The sequence below is a fragment of the Carlito syrichta genome, unplaced genomic scaffold, assembly GCF_000164805.1.
Source record: "Carlito syrichta isolate Samal-C Ts95f unplaced genomic scaffold, Tarsius_syrichta-2.0.1 Scaffold104719, whole genome shotgun sequence".
In the NCBI taxonomy this organism is placed as follows: domain Eukaryota; kingdom Metazoa; phylum Chordata; class Mammalia; order Primates; family Tarsiidae; genus Carlito; species Carlito syrichta.
Genome location: NW_007048815.1, coordinates 16,621 through 42,023, shown reverse-complemented (window position 1 = coordinate 42,023; position 25,403 = coordinate 16,621). Strand labels below are relative to the sequence as shown.

Genomic DNA, 25,403 nt, shown 5'->3' with positions numbered 1-25,403 from the left:
CTAGAGCTATGGCTACAAATTAACATGCAATTTGAATTGGTGTTCTTTGGCGGTATGCTTAGAGGAATGGTGACCAGATCTTAACAGCAGGAATTATGAAGGGTTGCCAATACGTTCTCTAGTGAGAGGCATTTAACTTTCTGGTGTTCATCCTGATAAGAAGGTTGATAGTTCAAACAATTTATTGCTGCTTTATAGTATACATAATTAAATGAAACATGTTAAACTCAAGGGAATTTTTAATAGGTTACTTGCAATTGTTATTGCAGGCAACAACTTGTACATGATTTTATTTCCAAATCCACAAAAAACAAATTTTATACAAATCAGCACTGTAAAAATGTCAATTACAGCCCCAGAGGCTTTGCTGGCAGAATAATTGTCTAAATTCTAGGATATGGGAAACAGGTTTTTTTCTGAATTCATCTTTTTTTTTTCCATTTTCTTTCTTTCTTTTTTTTTTTTTTACAAAAAAAATTTACAAGTGAAATGTTACTACAAAACTTTTTATAAGGAATTTTTGCAAAACATTTACATTTTACCATCAACTATTTCTGTTTTAAAATCATTATGTAGATTTAATACCCTATGCTGCACATCAATTTATGTGGGATGACAACTTAGTGACATGCATAAAAAAACACCACAAGGCATTAAAATGGAGACTTAAATACAAATATTGTTGCAATAAAACAGTTATAAAATTGAAAAATAGGACCTAAACATCATGCTTATCTAAGTTTGACAAATTAACTTTTTCTCCTAGATTACACACTTTTATTACTGCTCTCATGACAGTGTGATAAATAATGACTTAACATCAAGTTCTAATGTAATCAGCAACACATACACAAACCTAACCAAAGAAAGTATACTGTAAGAAAAAACTATTCTAACACTGGAGTTTTACCATGATAAATACATAGCTTTGCACTGATAATTACAACAAAGAAAAGTTTTATAACGGTGGCAAAGGGAATGGACAGTGAAATGCCATTAAACAAGACCCTACTGCACATCTGTGCCCTATTACTTATAACAGCTATATCCCACTGAGTCAAATAAAGGACACTGAAATTTACGATTCTTAGAAGACAGAAAAGTGGACTCAGAATGGTATGCAGAACAGACTGCCAAAATATTTCTAATTTCAGTGGTGAAATGTGCACCTGCTAACACAAATTAATATATTTCATATGCTATAAAGCTATCCAGATTCAGTTTGATAAATTTATAATAGGCCTCATTGTTGATTAAAAAATAACTTCCACTTCTAATGAACACACATAGGTTTGCATTAAAACTGGTTCATGGAATAGTGATGCAGAGTGCTCATACTTAGTATCAACAACGAAAAGTATCACTCTGAGGAAACATGATTCAAACATTAAGAAAGTTTCTTTGCATAAAAAAATTTATAGCACTGATTGTGTAGCATAATGATAGATAAAATATATATTTGATGTTTCAGCTCCTATATAATAAAATTAAAATTAGCACTACCAAATGCTCTTCTGTACCAAACAAAACAACAAAACTGATTCTGATGTTTTAAAGCCAGATACATCAGTTGTTAGGAGTACATTAAATAAAATATACAAAACAATTTACAAAATCCAACTAAAATTTAAAGACTCTGTTACAAGTCTACAAAAGCTTTAAGAAACTTGAAATTTATAACCACAGTGTAAAAATTTTTTTCCTTTAATCTCAAAGCTTTTTTATACAAACTGAAAGCACAAAAGACCTTCAGTTTTATATAACGCTACAAAGGGCTGGCCTAAAGTGTACATAGTGTAAACAGTGATCATTACAGTATTTCTCCTTCAGCAAAAATACAAGAAACATCACAATTTTGGAAGAGAATTCGCATGAGTACTTTTCCTGAAATAATACAGAATGCACAAGAAAACACGTACCTATAGTCAATCTGTCCCCAAATCAATGATGTTAATAAACTGAGCTGAACAAAACTTTAGTTTCCATATGGTTGATTCTGTGTAAATAATTTTTTAAAACATAAAATGTCTTATTGATGTTTAAGTTACTGGTATAATCCAATTTTTTTTCACATGAAACTTTTGGCCATCTTTCCTAATAAGACCCTTTTCTATAAGACCCTTGCATAAACAATGAAATATATTTTTCTTTAGTCACTTATTTGACTGAAAATTATTCTGATTTTTTCAAAAATAAGTTTTGCTTCATAATATATCTATTATATACTTGTTAGGCTAATTTTTAGGGAAAATTAACTTATCGTCATAACATAAAGATATTACTGTGTTATTCCTAATTAACCTTCTAACACAGCACTAGGAATAAGTGGGACTGGCCAATTTTTAGTAGAGAAAGACAAGAATTATAATGTAGTTAAAAAAGACAATTTTCTGCTGGCCTTGAAAAAAAGTATGATAATTCTTTCTTTGGCTACCAAGTCAAAGCATAAAGAATTCTGCACACTGTCAACATAACTCATATTTACAGAATATGAAACTACAGAACAATTTACACTCTATGCAAATATTTCCAATATAAACATTTAAAATGAAATTTTGTGGTTCAATCTATGGTTAGGAATATAATCAATCCTAACTTTAAAACGTTGCAAGTTAAGTAGCCTCATTTTATTTTTCTGAAGCTATTATGAATTTTGTCTTAACCATTTTTTCTCCCAGCATTTTCCTAAGGTTTCGGTCTAAAATTTAATCTAAGATTTATTTAGCTCTAAGTTCCTCTTGTGTCTCCAAATGGAGAAAGTAACTGGACTTCACTGATTGTCTGCATACACACTACTATAATGTAGTGGTAATAAAGATCTGAGATGCATCTCAGATTGTTGTTTTGGAACTTACCTAATTCAACTGTTGAAGAATTTCTAACATTTAGAAAAGACGGCCAAAACTATTTTCGATTGCGTTTCCAAAAATCAAGCTAAGGAAATACAGTATTGCCCCTATCATCAGTTAACTACCTGTTTTCTGTGCTAGAGAAAAAGAAATACATGTAAATTATTATGGACTGAATTTATAACAAAGTACGTTCAAAGAAAATAAGTCCAATTTAAGGTCCAGCCTGCAAACTACTGAGGTCTGTCTTTTTAAACATGTTAACACATGATGTTAAGAGATAGGAAGATTCTGTGTAAAGGTTATGCGATATATTTCCAAATAACTACAACTTATAGTATGGAGGAAATACTTTTCTATCTGTTTCCAGCACATCAGTTTGTTTTTTGTATTTTTTAAAATTCAACACTTCATGTGTTGACCCCAAACCCTGGAATACTTTAAGAAGCCAAGAATGAAAACATGATTTCCTACTCCGTAATCCACTTGACCAGCCCATTTCCAGATTTCAAAGGTGTGTAAACGTTAAGTGCAGCACTGGAGGTCTCTGTTATAAATAACTCTTCAGAATTCTTCCATGTTGGTTGAAACATTAGGAGTTGCTGGATTCGAATCTTGAGAAATGGCTGCAACTGTGACAATTCTTGGGGAGCCAAGCACCTCTGTAACAGATGAGTCCAGTTCTCCCGAGGTAACAATGGCAAGAGCTGTCCCACCACCTTTCTTATTCTGGTGCGTTTTGACATGTTTGGAGAGATGATCACTCCGCATAAATCTTTTAGAACATTCTGGGCATTCAAACCTCTTTTCACCTATACAGAAAAATAGTAAATGAAATTATACACATTTTCCTTAAATTATACTTTGTAATAATTTCCCTTGTGGTCCTACTATACTTTTTAAAAATAGTTTATCTGTTTCATTTTAAATGCAAATAGCAATGTAGTACAGGAGAAAGACCAAGTGATTGGGAATAAAAGACCTGAAGTTCTGGTTCTGCTATGAACTGAATATAAAAGCTGGAGGAAATAAAATAGCCACTCTGTCACTCAGTTTCTCCCTCTGCAAAACAAGGTGATTTTGAAAATCTTTTTCAGGCATAACAAATATATAATGGTCAAGGCTCATGTCCACTCTTCTTTAAAACTGCTACCTGGGTTTTAGTTTTAATCCCTAAGGGTATGAAATATCTTAGAACTATTTCAAATAAATGAAATTAATAATTTAATAGTATACTTAGTTCTTCACAAGGCAAGAATGGGAGGCAGACATAGATTGTATTTCAAGTTTAAGAGTTTTTAGGTGCCCTCCATTTCTCCATCATTCAGGAATGACACTGATGTTGAGGCTGACATACTGTTAAGAACAGTAACTACCATGACTTCCAGTACTCTGACAAAACCTCAGATGTGGGGCCTTCTGGCCAAGCCTCTGTGATTTCATATTGTTGGAGCATTCATTGTATCCCTGGGGGTTGCAACTTTCTGTAAGTTTACTGTGGGTGAACTAAGAAAGAAGGCATATGCAGATTTCTACAGAAATCAGAATTCCATGAAGGATTCTGAGGAGATGGGGCAACTTTCTGAGTGCAAAGTGATTTTGGAATATAAAAAATTTCTTTGAGTTGAATTACAAAGAAGTTTGTCACTCATAGTTTCCTGAACTATGAAACATGCTTTGTGGGATGAGAAGTAGTTTCTCTTAATAAACAATTAACAAATACTTTAGAAAAAAATATTATCAATTCAACAGAAGCATAAAAAACATGCAATTAAAAATTCAACACATTTTTACAAGAGCTCCTGGCAAACCAGGAATAAAAATTAATTCCTTTTATCTGCTAAATATCATTGATAGCACTACAAATATCATAATTAATTAAGAAACTTTAGAACTATGATCTTAAATATCAGTAACAAGATAAGAATGCTTATACACACACACACACACACACACACACACACACACACACGCACGCACACCTATCACTACCACTATTCAATATAATATTGAAAATTCAGACCAAGGCAAAAAGTAAAATGAAATGAGGCACAATTATTGGAAGATAAGAAAAATATTGAAATAGATTATCATTACCAATTACATAGAAAATCCAAGAAATCAACAATCAGAACTAGTGGATTTCTCAAGTTGCTAGATTCATGATCAATAAGCAATATCATTTGCTCCATTAATTACATAAGTCAACACATGATGCAAATACATATCTATATATGTATATAAAGAATCTAGGAATGACTAACCAAAAAATAAAGCATATTTTAAGTAAAATGAGTGACAGGAAAGATGTAACATGTCCTTGGCAGGTTTGTCATTATAAGAATGGTCAATCATGGCATCCGTGTACATACACGGGGGGAAGACAAATTCAAGCAAATGAGTGTGCATTGTGCATAAGGCCCCACCTCCAGGCCAGGCAGGGACCTCAAGTTCGCCAAATTTTGTGAGCATGTTTTTGGCCTCTGACCTCATCTTACTCCAGGGTCCAGTTGGGTTTCAACAGGAAGAAATTGGAACTGTTCTATCCAAGGGTGAAATTAAGTAGTGGCATACTTTTTAAAAAACTCTACTTGTAGTATTTTTTTTTTTTTTTTTTTTTGAGTTGTGGTCTCTATGGCCCAGGTTGCAGTGCATAGAGGGGCACGGTAACAGCTCACCACAACCTCAAATTCCTGGGCTCAGGCTGCCCTTCTGTCTCAACCTTCCAAATAGCTGGGACTACAGGTGTGTGTCACCACACCCAACTAATTTTTTAAACAATTTTTTGTAGAGATAAGGTCTCACTATGTTGCCCAGACTGGTCTCAAACTTTTGGGCTCAAGCAATCCTCCTGACTCAGCCTCCCAAAGTGCTGAGATTACAGGAGTGAGCAACTGTACCTGACCCATTTGCAACATTCTTATAGAACTTTTGTCTTTCACAGTCTTAAGAAAATAAAGGATGAATAAATTCTGTAAAAATGAATTTCAAATACATTCAAAATAAGTACAGCTAAGAGAAAGGGACTTGAATTTTATGAATACTGACACTTAGGTAAGACTGAAAAGAATTAATTACAGTTGAGGATCAATCCTGAACTCATTTACTCTTTCAAATTTCCCATCTTATTTCAAAAGAAAAATTCTCAGTTTATATACTTAAAGCTGGAAGAAATCCCAAAGATTTCATATCTCCATTTTATAAATGAGTAAGTTGAAGCTCAGAAATTAATTTGCTTGGGAATCATACTTATCCAACTGAATGTCCGAGCAGGATCCAAGGCACTTGATTTCTAGTTAATGCTACATCCCAGAGTGCAGCTAGAGACTGCCATTATTTTATAACAGCAATGGCTGTGAATTTTCAGGTGGTGACAGCCTAAACACATTGGGTCACTCTGTAAGTGCACAGCTGCAATCAACCTGTACACAATAGCTGTTTAACAAATATACTTGTTAGTTGTGATGTTTGCGGACTCAGTAATTTTTTTAAAAAAATATTTGCAGAACATCTGCCATGTACTAGGCACTGGCGACATGAAAACAATCAAGTAAGAGTCTCTGAGCTTCCATTCTTTTAAGATAGTTATCTGCAACCATGTGGAGTTATCAGTACCAAGTAATAAATAAAGAAATTCAAGTCCCTAGCTACTCAGTAGTAAACTGTTAAGTAAATGGGAAATGACAGTGACATCGTTTAACATGTGTGGACTTTCTAGCCCATCTGTTCATACCTGGTAAGGGTATCTAATTAATTTCAAACAACAGACACTGACTAAAATCTCAAATAAAAAAATTATGTTGAACAATTACACTTTCATTAGGTGAATAATTCAGTCCAGTTTATTAGCCTTTACTATAAGAAAGGAAGTTTTTGCCATGTCAGATAATTTCTGTATGTCCGACCCTTAGCAGACATTATCATTATACTTTACCTCAAGGAAGTAAAGAGTGCTTATACTAGCTATATATGACATTTAAATTATTTTATTCACAGTATATTAATACTGTTAATAGTTAATGCCACCAATTATTTAAAAAGTTGACATTATTCACTGTGGTAGAAACAATGGCTCTACAAAGACATCCATACTTTAATCCCTGGAACTTGTAATATATTATATAACATGGTAAAGGGGACTTTGCAAATGTGACTAAGGTTTGGATCTTAATATAAAGGGATTATTCTGAATTATCCTGGGGCACCTGATTAAATCACATGAACTCTTAAAAGCAGGAAGCTTTCTTCAGCTGCAATTAGAGATTAGATGAGAGAAAAACTTGACCTGCTGTTGCCAAAGGGGCGAAGAGAAAACATGGAAAGGAAAGTGGGCTGCCTCCAAGAGTAAACACTGGCCCCAGGGGACAGCAAGCAAGGTAACAGGGACCTAGTTGCTAAAACAGCAAGTAATTAAATTTAGCTGATAACCTGAATGAGTATTGCTGGCATGGTGGCCCATGCCTGTAATCCCAACTCTTTGTGAGGCTGAGGCAGGAGGACTGCTTGAGCCCAGGAGTTCAAGACTAGCCTAGGCAACATAGCAAAACCTCATTTCTACATGTCTGTAGTCTCAACTACTCAGGAAGCTAAGATAGAAGGACTGCCTGAGCCCAGAAGGTCAAGACTGGTAAGCTGTGATCATGCCACCGTACTCCAGCCTGGGTAACAGAGTGAGGTCCTGACACATAAACACAAAAATTCCAGCAATTAGAAAACCTTTAGTAAGTAACGCAGTCCTGTTGACACCTTAATTTTTGTTATGTGTGACACTGAACAGAGCACCCAGCCAAGACAAATCAAATTTCTTACTAAAGAAACAATGAAATAATACACGTGTGTTATTTTAAGCTGCTAAATTTGTGGTAATGTGTTGTGATAGCAATAGAAAAGTAACCTAGTTATACAAGGATTATTTTTTACGGACAGGTCCCTTGTAACACAGATTTCTCCCGCTAGGTTAAGTGTTCTGGGAACCCATCAGCAACAGTGTACCAGCTAGCATTGTTGTGAAAGGTTGCATTCAGCTTCAGTGAATTTTTGGGAGGGAGAGTCTTTCAACACATTTGCCCAATTCATGATGGGTGATTTAGGAGTGCACCTGCCCACACCACGCTGGCAGTTTGTTTGGCAGTATTTGACCAAAACCGGCATGACCCTGGAGCCCCACTCTCCCTATTCACCAGCTCTCACCCAAGTGACTTTTGTTTGTTTCCCCAGATGAATAAAGTCCTTAAAGGAAAATGTTTTGCTGGTGTGGAAGAGGTGAAACAACAAATGGAGAGGCACTAAAAAGGCATCAAAATCGACCAGTTTAAAAAGCTGTTTTGAGCAGTGGAAAAAGCATCTCTATAGGGGTACTACTGCAACAAATGGAAAGTATTCTGACGATTACTGAAGTTTAAACATGTTAAGAATCACAATTTTTTAATGAATAAATTCCAGGTTTTATTGGGATGGGGCCCTCATATAAGATATCTTTAAAAAAATTTAACCCCCCCCCATCTGACTCAGAGAGACAGACACCCCTCCCCTATGCTGGAACAGGCACAGACACGTCAGATCTGAGTAGGAAACCTGACAGCAGCAGCAGATGAGATGGGTGAGTCTGGATCTGATCCATCCTCTCCCCACAGTAGTGCAGTAGGTGTCCACCCCACACGTGGGACACCTGACCTATGGTGAGAGCAACCCTATCAGCCTGCGCTGAAAGTGGAAGGGATGGGCTGGAGATTGGAGCTACTCCTTTACATGGCAGCCGAAAGGGACGTGGAGTTACAAAAATAGCCACAGAGCAAGTTTTGTTTGTTTGCTTTTGTTCTCTCTTTGTTTTTGCTTACATTTTCATACTTGCTTAGTTTCTGTTATTTTTTTTTTAGATTTTGTTTCTATATGGCTATTTTTGAGGGCAAGTATATCAACAGGGGTTTTTGTTTGTTTGTTTGTGTGACTGTATGTTTCTGTGTTTTTTGTTTTTTCTGTCTTTGCTTGTTTCTCTGCTTATTCGTTAGTTGGTATGCCTGTTTTCTCTCTTCTCTCTCCAACTTCCTTTTGTCTTCCTCTTTCCTTTTTCTATTCTTTTCCTTATTCTCATCTCGTTTTGCTTTCAGGGAGCAAACATACACACCCACTGCATGGACAGATTACAAGGCAGTGGGAAGTGGGTTCTGGGAGGAACAACACACCTATCAGCAGATACTGGAATCTACAGATAGTTTCTGAATCACAGCTTCCCCTTTAATTAAATCTCAAAACTGCAAAAAGCACAGCTCTCTATCCCCAGTCTAGCTTCAAAATTGAACAAAGGGCAGAGGATCTATATAAGGAAGAATAGGAGATTGAGCATACAGAAGAAAAAGCTATCCCCTCATCACTGAACAACAGGATTAAAGAATTGATTTTAAAAAAAGGAAGAAAAAAACAAATGAAGAAAAACCAAAGGAAGAATATGGGTCTCATACAGACTCCTGGGAGGACAACTGAGAATACAGACTTTGGAACTCAAAACAATGAAGAGCCCCCAGAATGATTGGTCTCAAACCACAAACTCAGATATCAAGACATCAATAGAGACAATAAACAGAAGTGAGGAGAGACAGGAGGAAAGAATGAAGGAGTTGATAACTGAGATAACAACAATAAAGAATACAGTGAACGAAATAAACAACAAACTGATCAGCATGGAAAGCAGAATTAACCAAGCAGAAAAAAGAATCTCAGAGCTTGAGAACCAAAATATAGAACTAATGCAAACTGTTAAAAACAAAGAAAAGAAGCTTAAAAAGACAGAACAAAGCTTCCAAGAGATGAGTAATTATATAAAGAGGCCAAACCTAAGATTAATTGGAATCCCTAAGGCAAATAGAGAGACAGAGAACACCCTGGAACAAACATTCCATGAAATTATCCAAGAAAACTGCCCCCATCTCATCAGAGATATGACCATTCAAACACAAGAGATTCAGGGAACTCCTGAAAGACAACAAATGAGAAGACCAACTCCTAGACATACAGTAATTTGCTTACACAAAGTAGGTAAAAGAAAAAATCCTAAAGGCAGCAAGACAGAAAGGTCAGACTACCTACTGTAGAAGACCAATTAGAATAGCAGCAGACTTATCTACAGAATCACTTCAGGCTAGCAGAACTTGGTGTTCAATCTTCAAAGTTCTCAAAGATAAACAATTTCAACCAAGAATCACCTACCTAGCTAAGTTAAGTTTCATCAGCAATGGAGAATAAAAATCCTTCCCACACATTCAATCCCTAAGAGTTTATGCTGCCTCCAGATCAGCTCTACAAGAAACACTTAAAGTATTAAACACAGAAGAAAGGGAAAGAGGAATGATAACACCTTTCCCAAGAATGCAGGAAAAAGATTGAATACACACATAAATCAACTCAAAAATCAAAAGGAAGATAGCAATCAAATAAACAAGCAAACAGCAACAACAAACTCTATAAGAACTTCATGACAGGGATAAACTCTCACATCTCAATAATTAGCCTGAATTGTGAATGGACTAAATGCACCACTGAAAAGGCACAGAATGGCAAATTGGATAAAATATCATGATGCAACAATATGCTGCCTCCAAGAGACTCATCTCACAAGAAAGGACATTCACAAACTCAAAGTAACAGGATGGAAAACAAATTTTCAGGTAAATGGAACACAAAAGAAAGCAGGAATTGTGATCTTAATATCAGACAAAATACCCTTTAGGCTATCAAAAATTTTAAAAGATATGGAAGGTCACTACATAATGATAAACGGTTCAATCCATCAACAAGAAATATGCATAATAAACATATATGCACCCAACACAGGGCCACCAACTTTAATAAAGCATCTTCTAGGTAAACTAAAAAAAGATATTGACTCTAACACTATCATAACTGGGGACTTAAATACCCCACTCACAACCCTAGACAGATCATCAAAACAAAAAATCAACAAGGAGATCCTTGTTGATGTGACACTTGACCAAATGGTTTTAATTGATACCTACAGAACACTCCACCCAACAACCATGGAATATACATTCTACTCATCAACACATGGAACGTACTCTAAGATTGACCATATCCTCAGTCATAATTCAAGCATAAAAAACTTCATAAGATTGAAATACTACCATGTACCTTTTCAGACCACAGTAGAGTAAAAATAAATATCAACCCCAACAAATTCCTCCAAAACCCAAAAAGACATGCACACTAAACAGCATGATGCCGAACAACTCCTGAGTCAACAAGAATCAAAAAAGAAATGAAAATATCCCCGGATTACAGGCTGAGCCTGTAATCCCACGCTTTGGTAGGCTGAGGTGAGTGAATTGCCTGAGCCCGCGGGTTCATGATCCGCCTGGGCAACTTGGCGAGACCTTATCTCCACAATAAATCAAAAAAATTAGCTGGGCATGGTAGCGTGTGCCTGTAGTTCCAGCTACTTGGAAGGCTGAGGAGGAAGGATCGCCAGAGCCCAGCAGGTCAAGGCTGCAGTGGCTGGGAGCGTGCCACTACACTCCAGTCTGGGCAACAGAGTGAGACTCCAACTCAAAAAAAAAAAAATTCACTGGAAACAACTGAAAATGAAGAAACATCTTACCAAAATCTCTGGGATGCCATGAAAGCAGTAATAAGAGGGAATTCATATGTCTACAAACACATATGAAGAAAATGGAAAAATCACAAGTTAACAGCTTAACAAATCACCTAAGGAAGCTGGAAAAGCAAGACCACCAAAACCCTAACTTCAGCAGAAGAAGTTAATAAAAGCCAAATTCGGGACACAGAAGACAAAAATACAACATAAAAATCAACAAAACAAAAAGCTGGCTCTTCGAAAGGATAAACAAGATTGATGGACCTCTACCTAGCTAGACTGACCATGAAAAAGAGACAAAGAGCCCAAATAAACACAATCAGAAATGCAAAAGATCATGTCACAACTGACCCCAGAGAAATACAAAAGATGATCAGGGATTTCTATGCACACTTGTATGGAAACAAACTTGAAAACCTAAATGAAACGGAAGGCTTTCTGACATAATACAACCTCCCCAAGTTGAAACAAGAAGAAATCAAGACCCTAAATAGACCAATAACAATCCAGGAAATCAACTATCTCATAAGAAAACCACCCACACACACAAAAAAGTCCTGGACCAGATGGCTTTCCAGCAGAATTCTACAAAACATACAAGAAGTATGAAAGTATTCCAGGCAATTGAGAAAGATGGAACTGTCCCCAAATCATTTTAAGAAGCTAAGATCACATTAATACCCAAACCAGGTAAAGATCTAACAAAGAAAGGGAACTACAGGCCAATATCCTTGATGAACATAGATACTAAAAATGTCAACAAGATTCTAGCAAACCTGATCCAACAACACATATCAAAAATCATCCACCATGCCCAAGTACACTTCATTCCTGGGATGCAGGGCTAGTTCAACAACTGCAAGACTATAAATGTAATTAAACACATCAACAGATGTAAAAACAAAAACCACATGATTATATTATTAGACATGGAAAAAGCTTTTGATAAAATCCAGCATCCCTCCTTGATAAAAACCCTCAAATATCTCGGCTTAGCTGGAACATACCTCAAAATAGTAAGAGCCATCTACGAGAAACCCACAGCCAACATACTGCTAAACAGACAGAAATTAGAATCATTTCCCTTGAAAAATGGAACAGGACAAGGATGCTCACTCTTACCCCTCCTGTTCAACATAGTATTGGAAGTCCTAACTAGAAAAATCACACAATGGAAGGAAATCAGGGGTATCCAAATAGGAAAAGAGGAAGTTAAGTTATCTGCCTTTACAGACAACATGATTCTACCTCAAAAACTCAAGAGAATCTGTCAAAAACCTCCTTGCACTGATAAAGGACTTTGGCAAAGTCTTAGGGTATAAAATAAATGTGCAAAAGACAGTCACATTCCTATACACCAACAATAAACAAACAGAAACCCAAATAAAAGCACAATCCCATTCACAATAGCCACAAGAAAATGAAATACCTTGAAGGCATCTTTCTAACCAGAGAAGTCAAAGACCTTTATAACGAAAACTACAATACACTGCTCAAAGAAATCAAAGATGACACAAACAAATGGAAAAATATTCCACGCTCATGGACTGGAAGAATCAACATTGTTAAGCTGTCCACCATACCCAAGGCAATCTACAGATTCAAGGCAATACACAGCAAATTACCAGCAGCATTCTTCTCAGACTTGGAAATGATAATACAGAAATTCATATGGAAATATGAACAACCACAAATAGCCATAACAATCCTCAGTCAAAAAAAACAAAGTGAGAGGTATCACACTCCCAGACTTTAAGCTTTATTATAAAGCTACAATAATCAAAATAGCCTGGTATTGGTACATGGACAGGCATATAGACTAATAGAAAAGAATAGAGACTCCAGAAGCAAAACTGCAATTTCTCAACTAACCATCTTTGACAAACCCTCCACCATCTATTACTGGGGAGAGGAGAGCCTATTTAGCAAATGGTGTTGGGAAAACTGGTTGACTACATGAAGAAAATTAAAACAAGACCCCTATCTATCATCATACACAATAGTCAACTCTAAATGGATCAAAGACCTAAACGTAAAACCTCAAACTATAAGAACCTTAGAAAATGCAGGGGACACCCTTATGGAAATTGGAACTGGCAACCAACTCCTAATCAAAACCCCAAGTGCCCATGCCATAAGAGATAAGATAGACAAGTGGGACCTTATCAAACTGATAAGCTTCTATAAAGCTAAAGAAATCATCAACCATCAAGAGAGCAGGGAGACAGCCCACAGACTAGGAAAAAATATTTGCCAACTGTGTATCTGACAAAGGTCTAACATCCAGGATCTACAAGGAATTCAAATGTGCTGAAAAGAAAAAAACAAACAGTCCCATTACAAACTGGGCAAAAGATATGAATACGCACTTCTCAAAAGAAGACATATGAGCAGCCAGCAGGTAGAGGAAAAGATACTCAGCCTCACTAATCATCAAAAAAATGCAAATTAAAACCAAACTGAGATTCCCCCTAACTCCAGTCAGGATGGCCATCATCAATAACTCAAAAAATACCAGATGCTGAAGAGGATGCGAGGAAAAGGGAACTACACTGCTGCTGGGAGTGTAAACTAGTACAACCTCTGTAGAAAAGTTTGGCAGATGCCTAAAATATCTAATAACTGACCTCCCATATGACCCTGCAATTCCCTTACTGTGAATATACCTGGAGAAACTCAAATCACTCTATGAAAAAGATACTTGCACGTGCATGTTTATTGCAACATTATTCACAATAGCAAAAACATGGAACCAACCGTGCTGCCCATTAAAAGAGTAGATTTTTTTTTTTAAATGGTGGTATATATACACAATGTAATACTATGCAGCCATAAAGAAGGACCAAATTATGAACTTCACAGCAACTTGGATGGACTTGAAACTCTAATACTGAGTGATTTATCACAGAAACAAAGAACTGAGTAACACATGTTCTCACTCATAAGCAGACCTTGAACAAATATCATAATACCATAAGAAAGGGATTGGCAGTAGTGGGAAACTGCTGGGTAGAGGAGAGGTTAGCAGTAGTGGGAAACTGCCAGGGGAGGGGGTAGCACACCTCATCAACAAGGGTACCTGCATGATGAACATTTGTATACCTAACTCTGAATTGTATCCCACATCTTTAAAAATTAAAAAAAAAAAAAAGGTATCTCACAGGGGAAAAAAAAAAAATCAATTCTTTCCTAAACTAGCATTTATAATACAAATTTTAATTATATTTTAACTACCCCAACATCACATGTACTTTTTCTTCAGGCATTTAAATTATTTACAACAAGAAATCATTATCTTCTAATAACTATTTCCCGTGAAATGCTTCAAATATGCTACTGATTTGTCTTTATATTTTCATTGCTAGTTTTTAGTTTTTTAATTGATCATAGCATATTTATGAATAAAACTACTATATTTTCCGATAGCGTAAAAGCAGTTCAAATTTGAATTGAATACTCTGATTTTCTGCAAGAAATAAGATGAATTACTTGTTTTATTTTATATTACTGTAAATATTTATCAGAAGGCAATACTTTTAAAAAGTTTTTATTTTGTATAAAATTGAGATTTTAATAGCACATTTTTAGTTAATTTGACAATATTGAATTTGAATTTTCAGAATAAAATTTCTATGATGCATTTAAATACTTTTTATTCCAATATCATAACATTCAAAACATAATGAGAGGTTTGGGTTGTTTCATATTATCTTAGTTCTCAGTTTTACACAATAAGGTGCAATGAAACTTGTAAGGGAATAAAATATCACATTTACTGTTTCAACATGCATATCTAGTTGTCCGAGTGCAAATACACTATAACAAAAAAAAAATAAGTAAATAAAATCTAGGGAAATAGCATGGCTGAGCAGTGCTGGGCCATGAAGGGGTCTGCAGTCACCATGAGAGGCCCAGTCAGGGTGATCCAAGAGTTATGGGTGTCTAATATAACTGTAGAGAAGGCAGTTTGTCTTTGTTTCCTCGTGACCCTCACATGGGGTGGGGTAATGGCCCAGAATGGCTGAAGCCGTGTCAGCTGAAAGTGGAGCACAGCCCCTGTGTTTATTCCTCTTAAGCTCTTGGCCATACCTATACCTTATCCATTCATTGTAGGAGCTAGGAGTGATCAAAGCCCAAGTCAGGGAGATGAAGGGAGAAGCTGAGAAGCTAAAAGAGCAATGGCATGAGATAGAGAAGCAGATGAGTGTAAGTATGAGTCCACCTAGGTAATGCTGGCCCAGGGATCAGGGTTCCTGAGGAAAAAGTGGGGCCGATGCTCAGTACACTATGTTGGCAATGTGGACCACAGCGGAACAGCAGAAAAGCTGGAAGCTCACCTTCATGGCTGTAATTCAGTCAAACATAATACCATGCTACCATCCTCTGTGATGAATTCAGTGGCCACCCCCAAAGAGTTTGCATATACAGAGTTCTCAAAGAGTCCCTACTTAGACCAAGTCAAATCAGTGTGATCCCAAAACAAGCCAACAGGCCAGACATCAGCACAACAGAACGGGGCTTCCCACAAGCCCACACACATGCCTGAATCACCAATTACAGTTCTCTCAATTCCACAGTTGTTTTAACAGCAGGCTCCAGGGTTGCGTCTACAGGGAACTGGCTAGAGTGACACCATGGTATTTCTCCTACTATTTGTTTATTTGGAGAAGAGAGGAAAGAAAAGGGGGAAGAAAAAAAAAGACCTTGGTAGAAAAAAAAATAGAAAAAAAAAAGATAGATAGATAGATGGAAATGATAGATAGATAGGTAAATAGTTCTACTGTAGAAGGGGGGAGAACCCCTAACTGGCTGCTGAGGGAGACCTGCTCTAGGGAGCAGGTAGGGGAAGGCCTAGGGAGTAGGGAAGGTGGTTGCTCATTCCCTCTGGGGAGCCGCCATGGACATGTCCCAAATGTACAAGCTGCTCCCTGTGTCTCCTTGCCCTACTTCACCCTCAGGGAGGCTGCTCAAGGGCAGGTGGGAGGAGGGTTTATTTACCCAGGGCTCTGGAAGGACACCAAGCTGTTCCTCTTCTGACCTTCCCCTCATATTCTCCCCATCTTGCCCAGTCCCACCCCCATCTGCTACTGTCCTGCTAGTCTACCATCCACCCCTCTTTTCTGACTCCCTGCCCCTCCAGATTACCTGGGAACTTTTCTGTTTTGAGTATCTTTCTCTATAGGTTTCTGTCGCCAGAATATCTCTATTCTGCTCCCAGGGCTCTAGTGTCTATTCCCCTTTCCCCTGGGGAAATGAACTACCATATTTTGGAGGTCTTTTTTGTTTTTTAGGTTTCTTTTCCTTTACTCTTTTCCCCTTTTTATTAGTAGGAAATGGAAGGAAGTAGAAACAGGGAGGTGGGAGGCAGAATTTATTTTTTAGTCTATTTCCAAGGGTGGGAATTTTTAAAAATGTGTTATGAATAAAGTTTTTAAATAAAAAAGTAAAGCCCAATAAATTATAGCTGACCTATTATATGATTCAAAACCTGTGAAATATCTTGATTGCAAGTATCCATAGCATGTTAAGGACAAATTCCAAATTTTATTACTTTATGGAAGTCTCAAGAATGTAACCCAAATAATTTTGGCTTGGTTTACTAAACTAAGTAATAAAAAAAAGTCTTCTTTTGTCTATATTATCTAAGAGAATATCACCCTATATCACACAATTATTAAGAAAAGGTATCTTAAAAATACATTAAAGTAGAAGATTCATATTTAGAATTTACATTAGACTGCTTACCATCATGATATTTTTAACAGCAATTTCCCTTGGAAAAAATTTGCAGGGATTTTCCAATGGAATCATAGATTGGAATGGTTGAATGAAATAAATCAGCTCTTTTAAGCTTTATATGTTTGAAGTACCCATCAAGAGTCTGTTATCTAGCTGTCATAGATTTGCCTATAACCTGGTTTTCAAAATGCTACTTCAAACCTAAGCAAATATAATGGGTAAAACATACTTTTATTTCTTATATTTTTAACTGCTGGGGGAGGAGAGGGCAATATCCCTAACCTCTGCACTGTTTCAAGGTAATCATTTTTTGATTTGTTCTAAGAACTCAAATGATTCAAACTGAAAGACATGTAGTTCCTGGATCCCACCAACACCCCCTTCCCACTCCACTGATCAGCCCCTCCTAGATTCCCCCATCTTGCCTACCCAGCCTGAAATATCTGAAGTCTTCTCATGAGTACCCTCAATTTCTCAGCACCATTTACCTGTGGATAAAAGTAAGTAACTATCCCTCAATGACTTCAGGGAATCGGTTCCAAGATGCCGTGGATACCAAAATCCTCTCACGCTCAAGTCCCTAATATAAACTGGAACAGCGTTTGCATATAACCTGCACAATCCTCCCATTATACATTAAGTCATCTCTAGATTACTATTATATCTAAAGCAATGTAAATGCTATATAATTAGTTACTATACCATATTTTTTCTGTTTGTGCTATTTTTATTGCTTTTTAAAAAATATTTAAAAATCTGTAATTGGCTGAATCTGCAGATGTGGCATCTGCAGTTACAGAGGGCCAACTTTAAAAAGTGGAGATGGATAAGATTTTGAGAAGTCCTGTGGCTTTAATTTCCCTGAAGTAAAAGACAGAGTAATGGGAGGGTGAAAGGGAGTGGCAAGCATTATAAGAAGACTTAAGAAGGTTTAGATAATTATTAAAGTAATGAGAAAACTGACAAAGAATAAGACTGATAGGCAGTTCTGAGGCTGGCTGGGATTTGAGACCATGAATTTATAGGGACACCAATCTGCATAATGAATGATTTTTAATTTTCTCCTATAACAATCTTAACTCAAATATAGAAGCTCTTTGGTTATTTCACTGCAAATGCTTTATTTAGGCAACTGTATCTCCTGTAATGGTTTTAACTATTATCTATAAATAGATGACTACACCAGATTCCTAAACTCAGCTATGAATTAGACATCTAGTTGTGTCACAGACAGCATCATTCAACATGTCACAAACAGAACTCATCAACCCTCTTTCTAATCCTTATAATGCTTCAGAAAGACGTGGAGGCAGAAACAAAAACAAGAAAAGAGATGATGTCAGTGAAGATAGTGAAGTAAGAACCTCCAAAAATTTGTTCTTCCTTAAAAAGCAACAATAAACATGAGGAAAGAACTGTCAAAAGCAACCATTTCAGATTCTTGCAATTAATCAAGGCTTGCAGCAACCTGGGAAGTGTTTACTCAATAAAAAATAAAAATGGCTCAACCTCTGTAAGAACAGCAAGCTTTCAGTATTCGACCTTACTAGAGTCCCATCTTCCACCGCCTCCCCCCCACCCCCGTGGCAGCCTTGAAAAATAACAGCTGGATCCTCAGAACAATCCAGCAGCCACCAGAGGGAGCAGAACACAGCTGGAGCTCTTTCAAAGCCTAATTCCCAAAGAACACCACTTGATAGGTCTGGAGGTTCCCTAAGACTGCACTTATATAAGTTATAAAATTGTCATATTTAACCTAACTAAGGTAGCCCACAGTGAAATGCCTTCTTCTGGGGTGAAGCATGGGGTTTGTCCCAAACAATTACAAGCAAAGATTTTATGTCATGGATGCCTGAGGCAATGGACAATTGTTGCAACAAACAACAGACTAAACAAAAACTTACAAGGAAAAGCTAGCTAAGAGTAAGATGTCCAGAGGAGCTTTAAAAAGCTCTGACATACTCCTGGGAATCCAGAAGGTCACATTTGTGTTGAGGGCTGTGAGTCTGCTCAGAATAAGCCTGAGAGGGCCCTAACTTTGAAGCTCTGCGTAAGCAGAAAGTAAAGGCTAAGACTGGAATATCAATGGCGGCTAAGTGTTGAAGGCAAGCCCCAACATGCACACAGAGCCCTTCAGCACAGACTGGCAGCTTGATTGATTCCAGGTGTTTAAAGAATATTTGAAAACATAACAGGTGAAAACTTCCCACATTTGATGAAAACCATAAATCTACATATCCAAGAAGCTCAATAAACTCCAAACAGGTTAATGCAGATATTCCCACTGAGACACATTATAATCAAATTACTGAAAGACAAAGATAAAGATGATCTAGAAAACAGCAAGAGGAACTACAGTTAGGATCTTGAAAAAGCAGTCAATTAACCTCTTAGGGTTCAGTTTCCTCATCTATTAAACCGCTGGGGTTACACAAAATCATTTCAGGAGTTCTTTCAGCTCTAAACCCAATTATCCTTAACAGAGATAACAGAAATGTTGCATGATACTGAGGGATGTGCATGAAACTGTTTTGAATTCTTAAAATATAAAATTAGTATATCTCCTTTTTTGCATTGCAGTCTCAAAAACGAGTTTGTTTTCCACTTTTACAATTTATGTTTTAATTTATATACAATAAAATTCAACTCAGTGCTATGAGTTTTTGACAAATACATAGTCACATAACCACCATCAAAATAAAAATATCAAAGAGTTGCTATCACTTCCAAAAAATTCCTTTGTAGTGACTCTTTTTTAGTTGAATTCTCCATCCTTGCTTATGCCCTAGAAAGTACAGATCTGCTTTCTGTCCTCATAGTTTTGATTATTCCAGAGTATCACATAAATGGAATTATATATAGACTTCTGATTCTGAGATCTTTCACTTAGCATAATGCATCTGAGTTTCATCAGTGTGGTTGTGTTTAATAATAATCCATTCCTGGCTGGGTGCGGTGCCTCACACCTGTAATACCAGCACTTTGGGAGGTGGAGGCAAGAGGACTACCTGAGCCCACAGGTTCGCTCCAACCTGGGCAACATGGCAAGACCTCATCTCTACAATAAAAAAATAAATAAATAAAAATTAGCCAGGCATGGTGGCTCAAGCCTGTAGTTTCAGCTATTTAGAAGGATGAGGCGGAAGGACTGCCTGAGCCCAGCAGGTCGAGGCTGTGGTGGCTGTGAGTGCGCCACCGCACACCAGCCTGGGTGACACAGTGAGACTGTGACTCAAAAAAAAAAAAAAAATCCATTCCTTCATGTTGGGAAGTAGTACTCCTCTCTATAAGGATATACCACAGTATTTTATCCATTCGCCAGCTGATAGACACTTGAGTTGCTTCCAACTTTGAGCAACAATAAATACATCTACTATAAATCATAGTTTTTGTGTGAACACAGTAATTTCTTCTGAGTAAATACTCAAGAGTCGATCGCTGGATCATATGGTAATTGCATGTTTAACACTAAAAGAAAATGTCAAAATCATTCAAAGGCACTGTGCCATTTTGCATTCCCACCAGTAGCAAGTGAGAGTTCCAGGTGCTTTGCATCCTCATCAGTACTTAGAATTGTCAAGTGGTTCTTGCTTTTAATTTTAGCCATTCTAACAGGTGTACCATGATATTTCACTGTTGTTTTAATTTCCATTTCCCTAATAATAGATGATCCTGAATACCTTTTGTGAACTTACTTCTCACAAGTATGTCTTATTTGATGAAGTGCCTATACAAACCTGTTGCCTATTTTTAAAAACTGCACTGTTTACATGTTGTTGAATTTAAGAATTCTTTTTGCCTTCTGGATAAAAATACTTTGTTAGATATATGATGTTTGTGTCTTGTGTTTTCATTTTCTTAAACAGGATCTTTCAAAAAGTACAAGTTTTTAGCTTTCATTAAATCTGATGTACTGATTCTTCTATGGATTACACTTTTGGCATTGTTTTTAACCACTCTTAGTCTATCTTAAGGGCACAATTATTTGGTCCTATATTTAAAAAACTGTAGTTTGAGGTTTTAGATTTAAGTCCCTGAATCATTTTGAGTTAGTTTTTGTAAAAGATATGAAGTATAGGCCTGGTGTGGTGGCACACGCCTATAACACCAGCACTTTGGGAGGCCAAGGAGAGAGGACTGCCTGAGCTCAGGAGCTCTGAGAGCTGTCTAGACAACATGGCGAGACCTGGTCTCAATGATAAACAAAAAATCAGCCTGTAATCCCACGCCTTTGGGAGGCTGAGGTGAGTGGATTGCCTGAGCCCGCGGGTTCGAGACCCGCCTGGGCAGCGAGACCTCATCTCTACAATAAATCAAAAAATCAGCCGGGCGTGGTAGCGCATGCCTGTAATTCCGGCTACTCGGAAGGCTGAGGCGGAAGGATCGCCGGAGCCCAGCAGGTGGAGGCTGCGGTGGCCGGGAATGGCCACTGCACTCCAGTCTGGGCGACAGGGTGAGACTCCAACTCAAAAAAAAAAAAAAAAAAAAAAAAAAAATTAGCCAAGAATGGTGGCACCCACCTACAGCCCCAGCTATTTGAAGGGCTGAGGCGGAAGGATTTCCTGAGCCCAGCAGTGCCTGTGATTATGCCATTGCACTCCAGCCTGGGCAACGGAGACTCCAAAAGAGAAAAAAAAAAAAAAACACTGAAGTATGTAGGCCAAAGTTTTGTTTTTTGTTTTGTTTTGTTTTGCATATGGCTGTTCAATTCTTCCACAATATTTCCTAAAAAGACTATCTTTTCCCCACTGAATTGCTTTTGTACCATGTGCATGTGGGGCAGTTTCTGGGTTATCCTGTATACTTGGTATATTAATTTGGGTATATTACTTATACCAAAACCACACAGTGTTGATACTATAGCTTTATAGGAATACCTGAAATCATGCTGTATGAATCAGCCAACTTTGTTCTTCTTTTCCAAATGGTTTTGGTTTTGCGAATTGCTTTGCCTCTCATATAATTTTAGAATCAGCCTGTTAATACAAAAATGCTGCTGAAGTTTTAAGAAGAAATACGTTAAATCTGCAGACATGTTTGGGAAGAAATGACATCGAAACATTATAGGGTTATCCAATTCATGAATACATTATCTATCTCTCCATTAATGTAGGTCTTCATTGATTTCTTTCATTAATGTTTTAGTTTTCAGCGTACATATCTTGCACATATTTTGCTAGGCTTACAGAAAAATTTCACTCTTTTCATCACACTGTAAATGGAATTGTCTTTATAAACTACTTATCTCTAGTTGTTCATTGCTAGTATGTAGAAATACAACTCGTTGTTGTACATTCACCTTATATCTAGCAACACTGCCAAGTTCACTTACTAGTTCCAGGAGCTTTGTTGTAGACACTATGAGATTTTTTTATACAGACAACCCAGTGTCTGCAAATAATTTTATTCCTTCCACTTGAATCTGTAAATCTTTTATAAAATTTTCCTGCTTGACTGCACTGAGTAGAAATTACAGTATTATGGTTAATAAAAATAATGAAATCAGATTTCTCTGCCTTGTTTCTGATTCTACAGGGAAATAATAGTCCTTCATCATTAAGTATAATATTAACTGCATATTTTTTGCAAATGCCCTTTACCTGGTTAAGAATATTCCTTGAATTGTTAGTTTGCTGAGAATTTGCATAAAAATGAAAGAAGAATTTTGCCAAATGTGTGTTTAAGTAATCACATTACTTGTAGTTGTTAGTATAATGAATTACACTGATTTTTTTCAAATAGTCAAACAGCTATGTATTACTGGAATGAGCCCTACTTAGTTATGATGTACTACCCTTTTTATATACCACTGGACTTAGTTTGCTAATATTTTGTTGAAAGTACTATCTCACAATATCTCCCTTTTTAAGTATGTTCAGACCATTTGCATTTAATGTAAATAAATTTAATGTAAATTGATTTGATTAGATTTAAGTCTGTCACTTTATTATCTTTTTATCTTCTATATTTGTTTTTCATGCTTCTGTTTCCCCTTTTCTCCTTTTTTCTTTTTGGATTACATGTTAAGTATCCCATATCAGAAATGTTTGGGACCAGAAGTGTTTCAGACTTTGAATTTTATCAGATTTTGGAATATCTGCAGAATATATATTGACTGAGCATCCCTAACTCAAAAATCTGAAATCTAGAATGCTTTATTGAACATTTCCTCTGAGTGCCATACTGGTGTACAAAAAGCTTCACATTCTGGAGCATTTTGAATTTCAAATTAGGGATGCTCATTCAGACTATATTTGAGCACTGTTTAGTATTATAATTTATTAAATTATTAAATAAAAAGTATATGAGTATCTCCGTCCCCATCTCTTTTTTAATGGTTGATATAGGGATTACAACATAGGTATTTAACTTTTTCTCTATATACATATCAACTTCTATATTTTTACAGTAAAACAAAGGAACTACTCAACAACATAAGCTTATTTACCCTACCTTCTTTATGTTATATTTGCCATATGCATTACCTCAACTTATAATAAAAATCTACCACTGTTGCCAGGCACAGTGGCTCAAGCCTGTAATCCCAGCACTTTGGGAGGCTGAGGAAAGAGGATTACCTGAGCCCAGGGGTTCGAGACCAGCCTGGGCAACTTGGTGAGACCTCGATTCTACAATAAATCAAAAATTAGCCGGGTGTGGTAGCAGGTGCCTATAGTTCCAGCTACTTGGAAGGCTGAGCCCAGCAGGTAGAGACTATGGTGGCCATGAGCATGTCACTGCACTTCAGCCTGGGCAACAGAGTGAGACTCTGGCTCAAACAAACAAAACCTGAAAGAGACTCAACAGAACAGTGAAGAAAAATCTCAAAATTACAGCTGTGTAGCAGCACTATTAAAGAATCTGTCCATGCTAATTTGAAAGATGAAAAGCTGCAAAATACAGAAAAACTGTATAAAGTTGACACTAGTCTTAAAAAAACAAAGGTGAAAAAACAAAGGTGGCGATAAAGTTAGACAATGCAAAAAGAAAGGCAATTACAAACTCCAAGAAAAAAAAACAAAAACCAAGCAAAAAAGGAAATGTAATCACAGCATATTACATAATTATAATGTAATTATTTACTAATTTTTAACTTTAATAAATAAAGCTACAAAAAAAAGACATTTGTGCAAGAGAAGGTAAGCATTTTACCCTCAAGAGAAAGAGAAGAGGGACTGTCAAGTTTTAGGTGAGAGAAGTTAAAAAGCAAAAGGGAGGAACATGAAGGGCAAACGGTAATATCCCTATTGTATTGACTACTATATGGATGAAATGGTAAGTCAAGGGAAAGTACCTGGCCTGCACTCAGCTTTAAAAAACAATCTTAGTCTTCAGAAGGTGCAAAATAAAGTAAATCCTTAACTCTCAATGCCAGAAATCAATAGCTAGTGTCTAATATTGACAAATCAATAAACAACAGTGCAAGTAAATTAGTTTGAATCATGGTAGTCATCCTAGGAAGAACAAAAATGCAAAAACAGTTAAAAGAGTAAAAATACGGTTTTCTCGGGAGAGCAGAACAGGAGATGGGCAAAGAGCTCCTTAACATAGCAAGCTCTTCTATGATTTGATTTTTAAATACCATATGCATATATCCTTTTAAAAAGCTTGTAGAATTTTCTTTTTAAAGCAAATAATCCGGGTGTGGTGGGTCAGCACTTTGGGAGGCAGAGGCGAGAGAACTGCCTAAGCCCATAGGTTTGAGACCAGCCTAGGCAACTCAGCAAGACCTCATCTCTACAATAAATCAAAAAGTTAGCTGGGTGTGATGGCATGCGCCTGTGGTTCCAGCTACTTGGAAGGCTGAGGTGGAAGGAAGGATCACCTGAGTCAAGCAGATCGAGGTTGCAGTGGCCATGAGTGTGCCACTGCACTCTACCCTGGGTGACAGAGTGAGAGTCTGACTCAAAAAAAAAAGCAAATAGATCTTCACTACTTTTGGCAGTGAATAAAAATAACTATCTGTTCTCCATAGTGTCTACTTAAAGTAGTGGCAGACACTTTATGATTCCTGCCATGAATGGTCACAGCTTTCAACCTAACATATGAAATGCTTAATCAATACTTAGTTGTTTCAAAAGATATTTTTTCATATTCTTTTCAACAAATTTAATAAACACTGAGAATGAAAGTAACTATGTTAAATCTTTAAAAGTGCCGGGCTCAGTGGCTCAGCCTGTAATCCCGCGCCTTTGGGAGGCTGAGGTGAG

The 25,403-nt window shown here is 36.7% G+C and overlaps 1 protein-coding gene across 1 annotated transcript in view; it reads right to left on the bottom strand.

Annotated features, from left to right (window-relative positions):
* Window positions 1-234: 234 nt before the first annotated feature.
* The window catches only part of LOC103268201 (transcription factor Sp4), a gene marked incomplete at its 5' end in the record, with an annotated part of 35,573 nt that continues 10,404 nt past the window's right edge, over window positions 235-25,403 (bottom strand). The window contains one exon of the mRNA XM_008065748.2: window positions 235-3,661. Coding sequence (XP_008063939.1) covers window positions 3,414-3,661 — 248 coding nt within the window. The remainder of the gene's footprint in view (window positions 3,662-25,403) is intronic.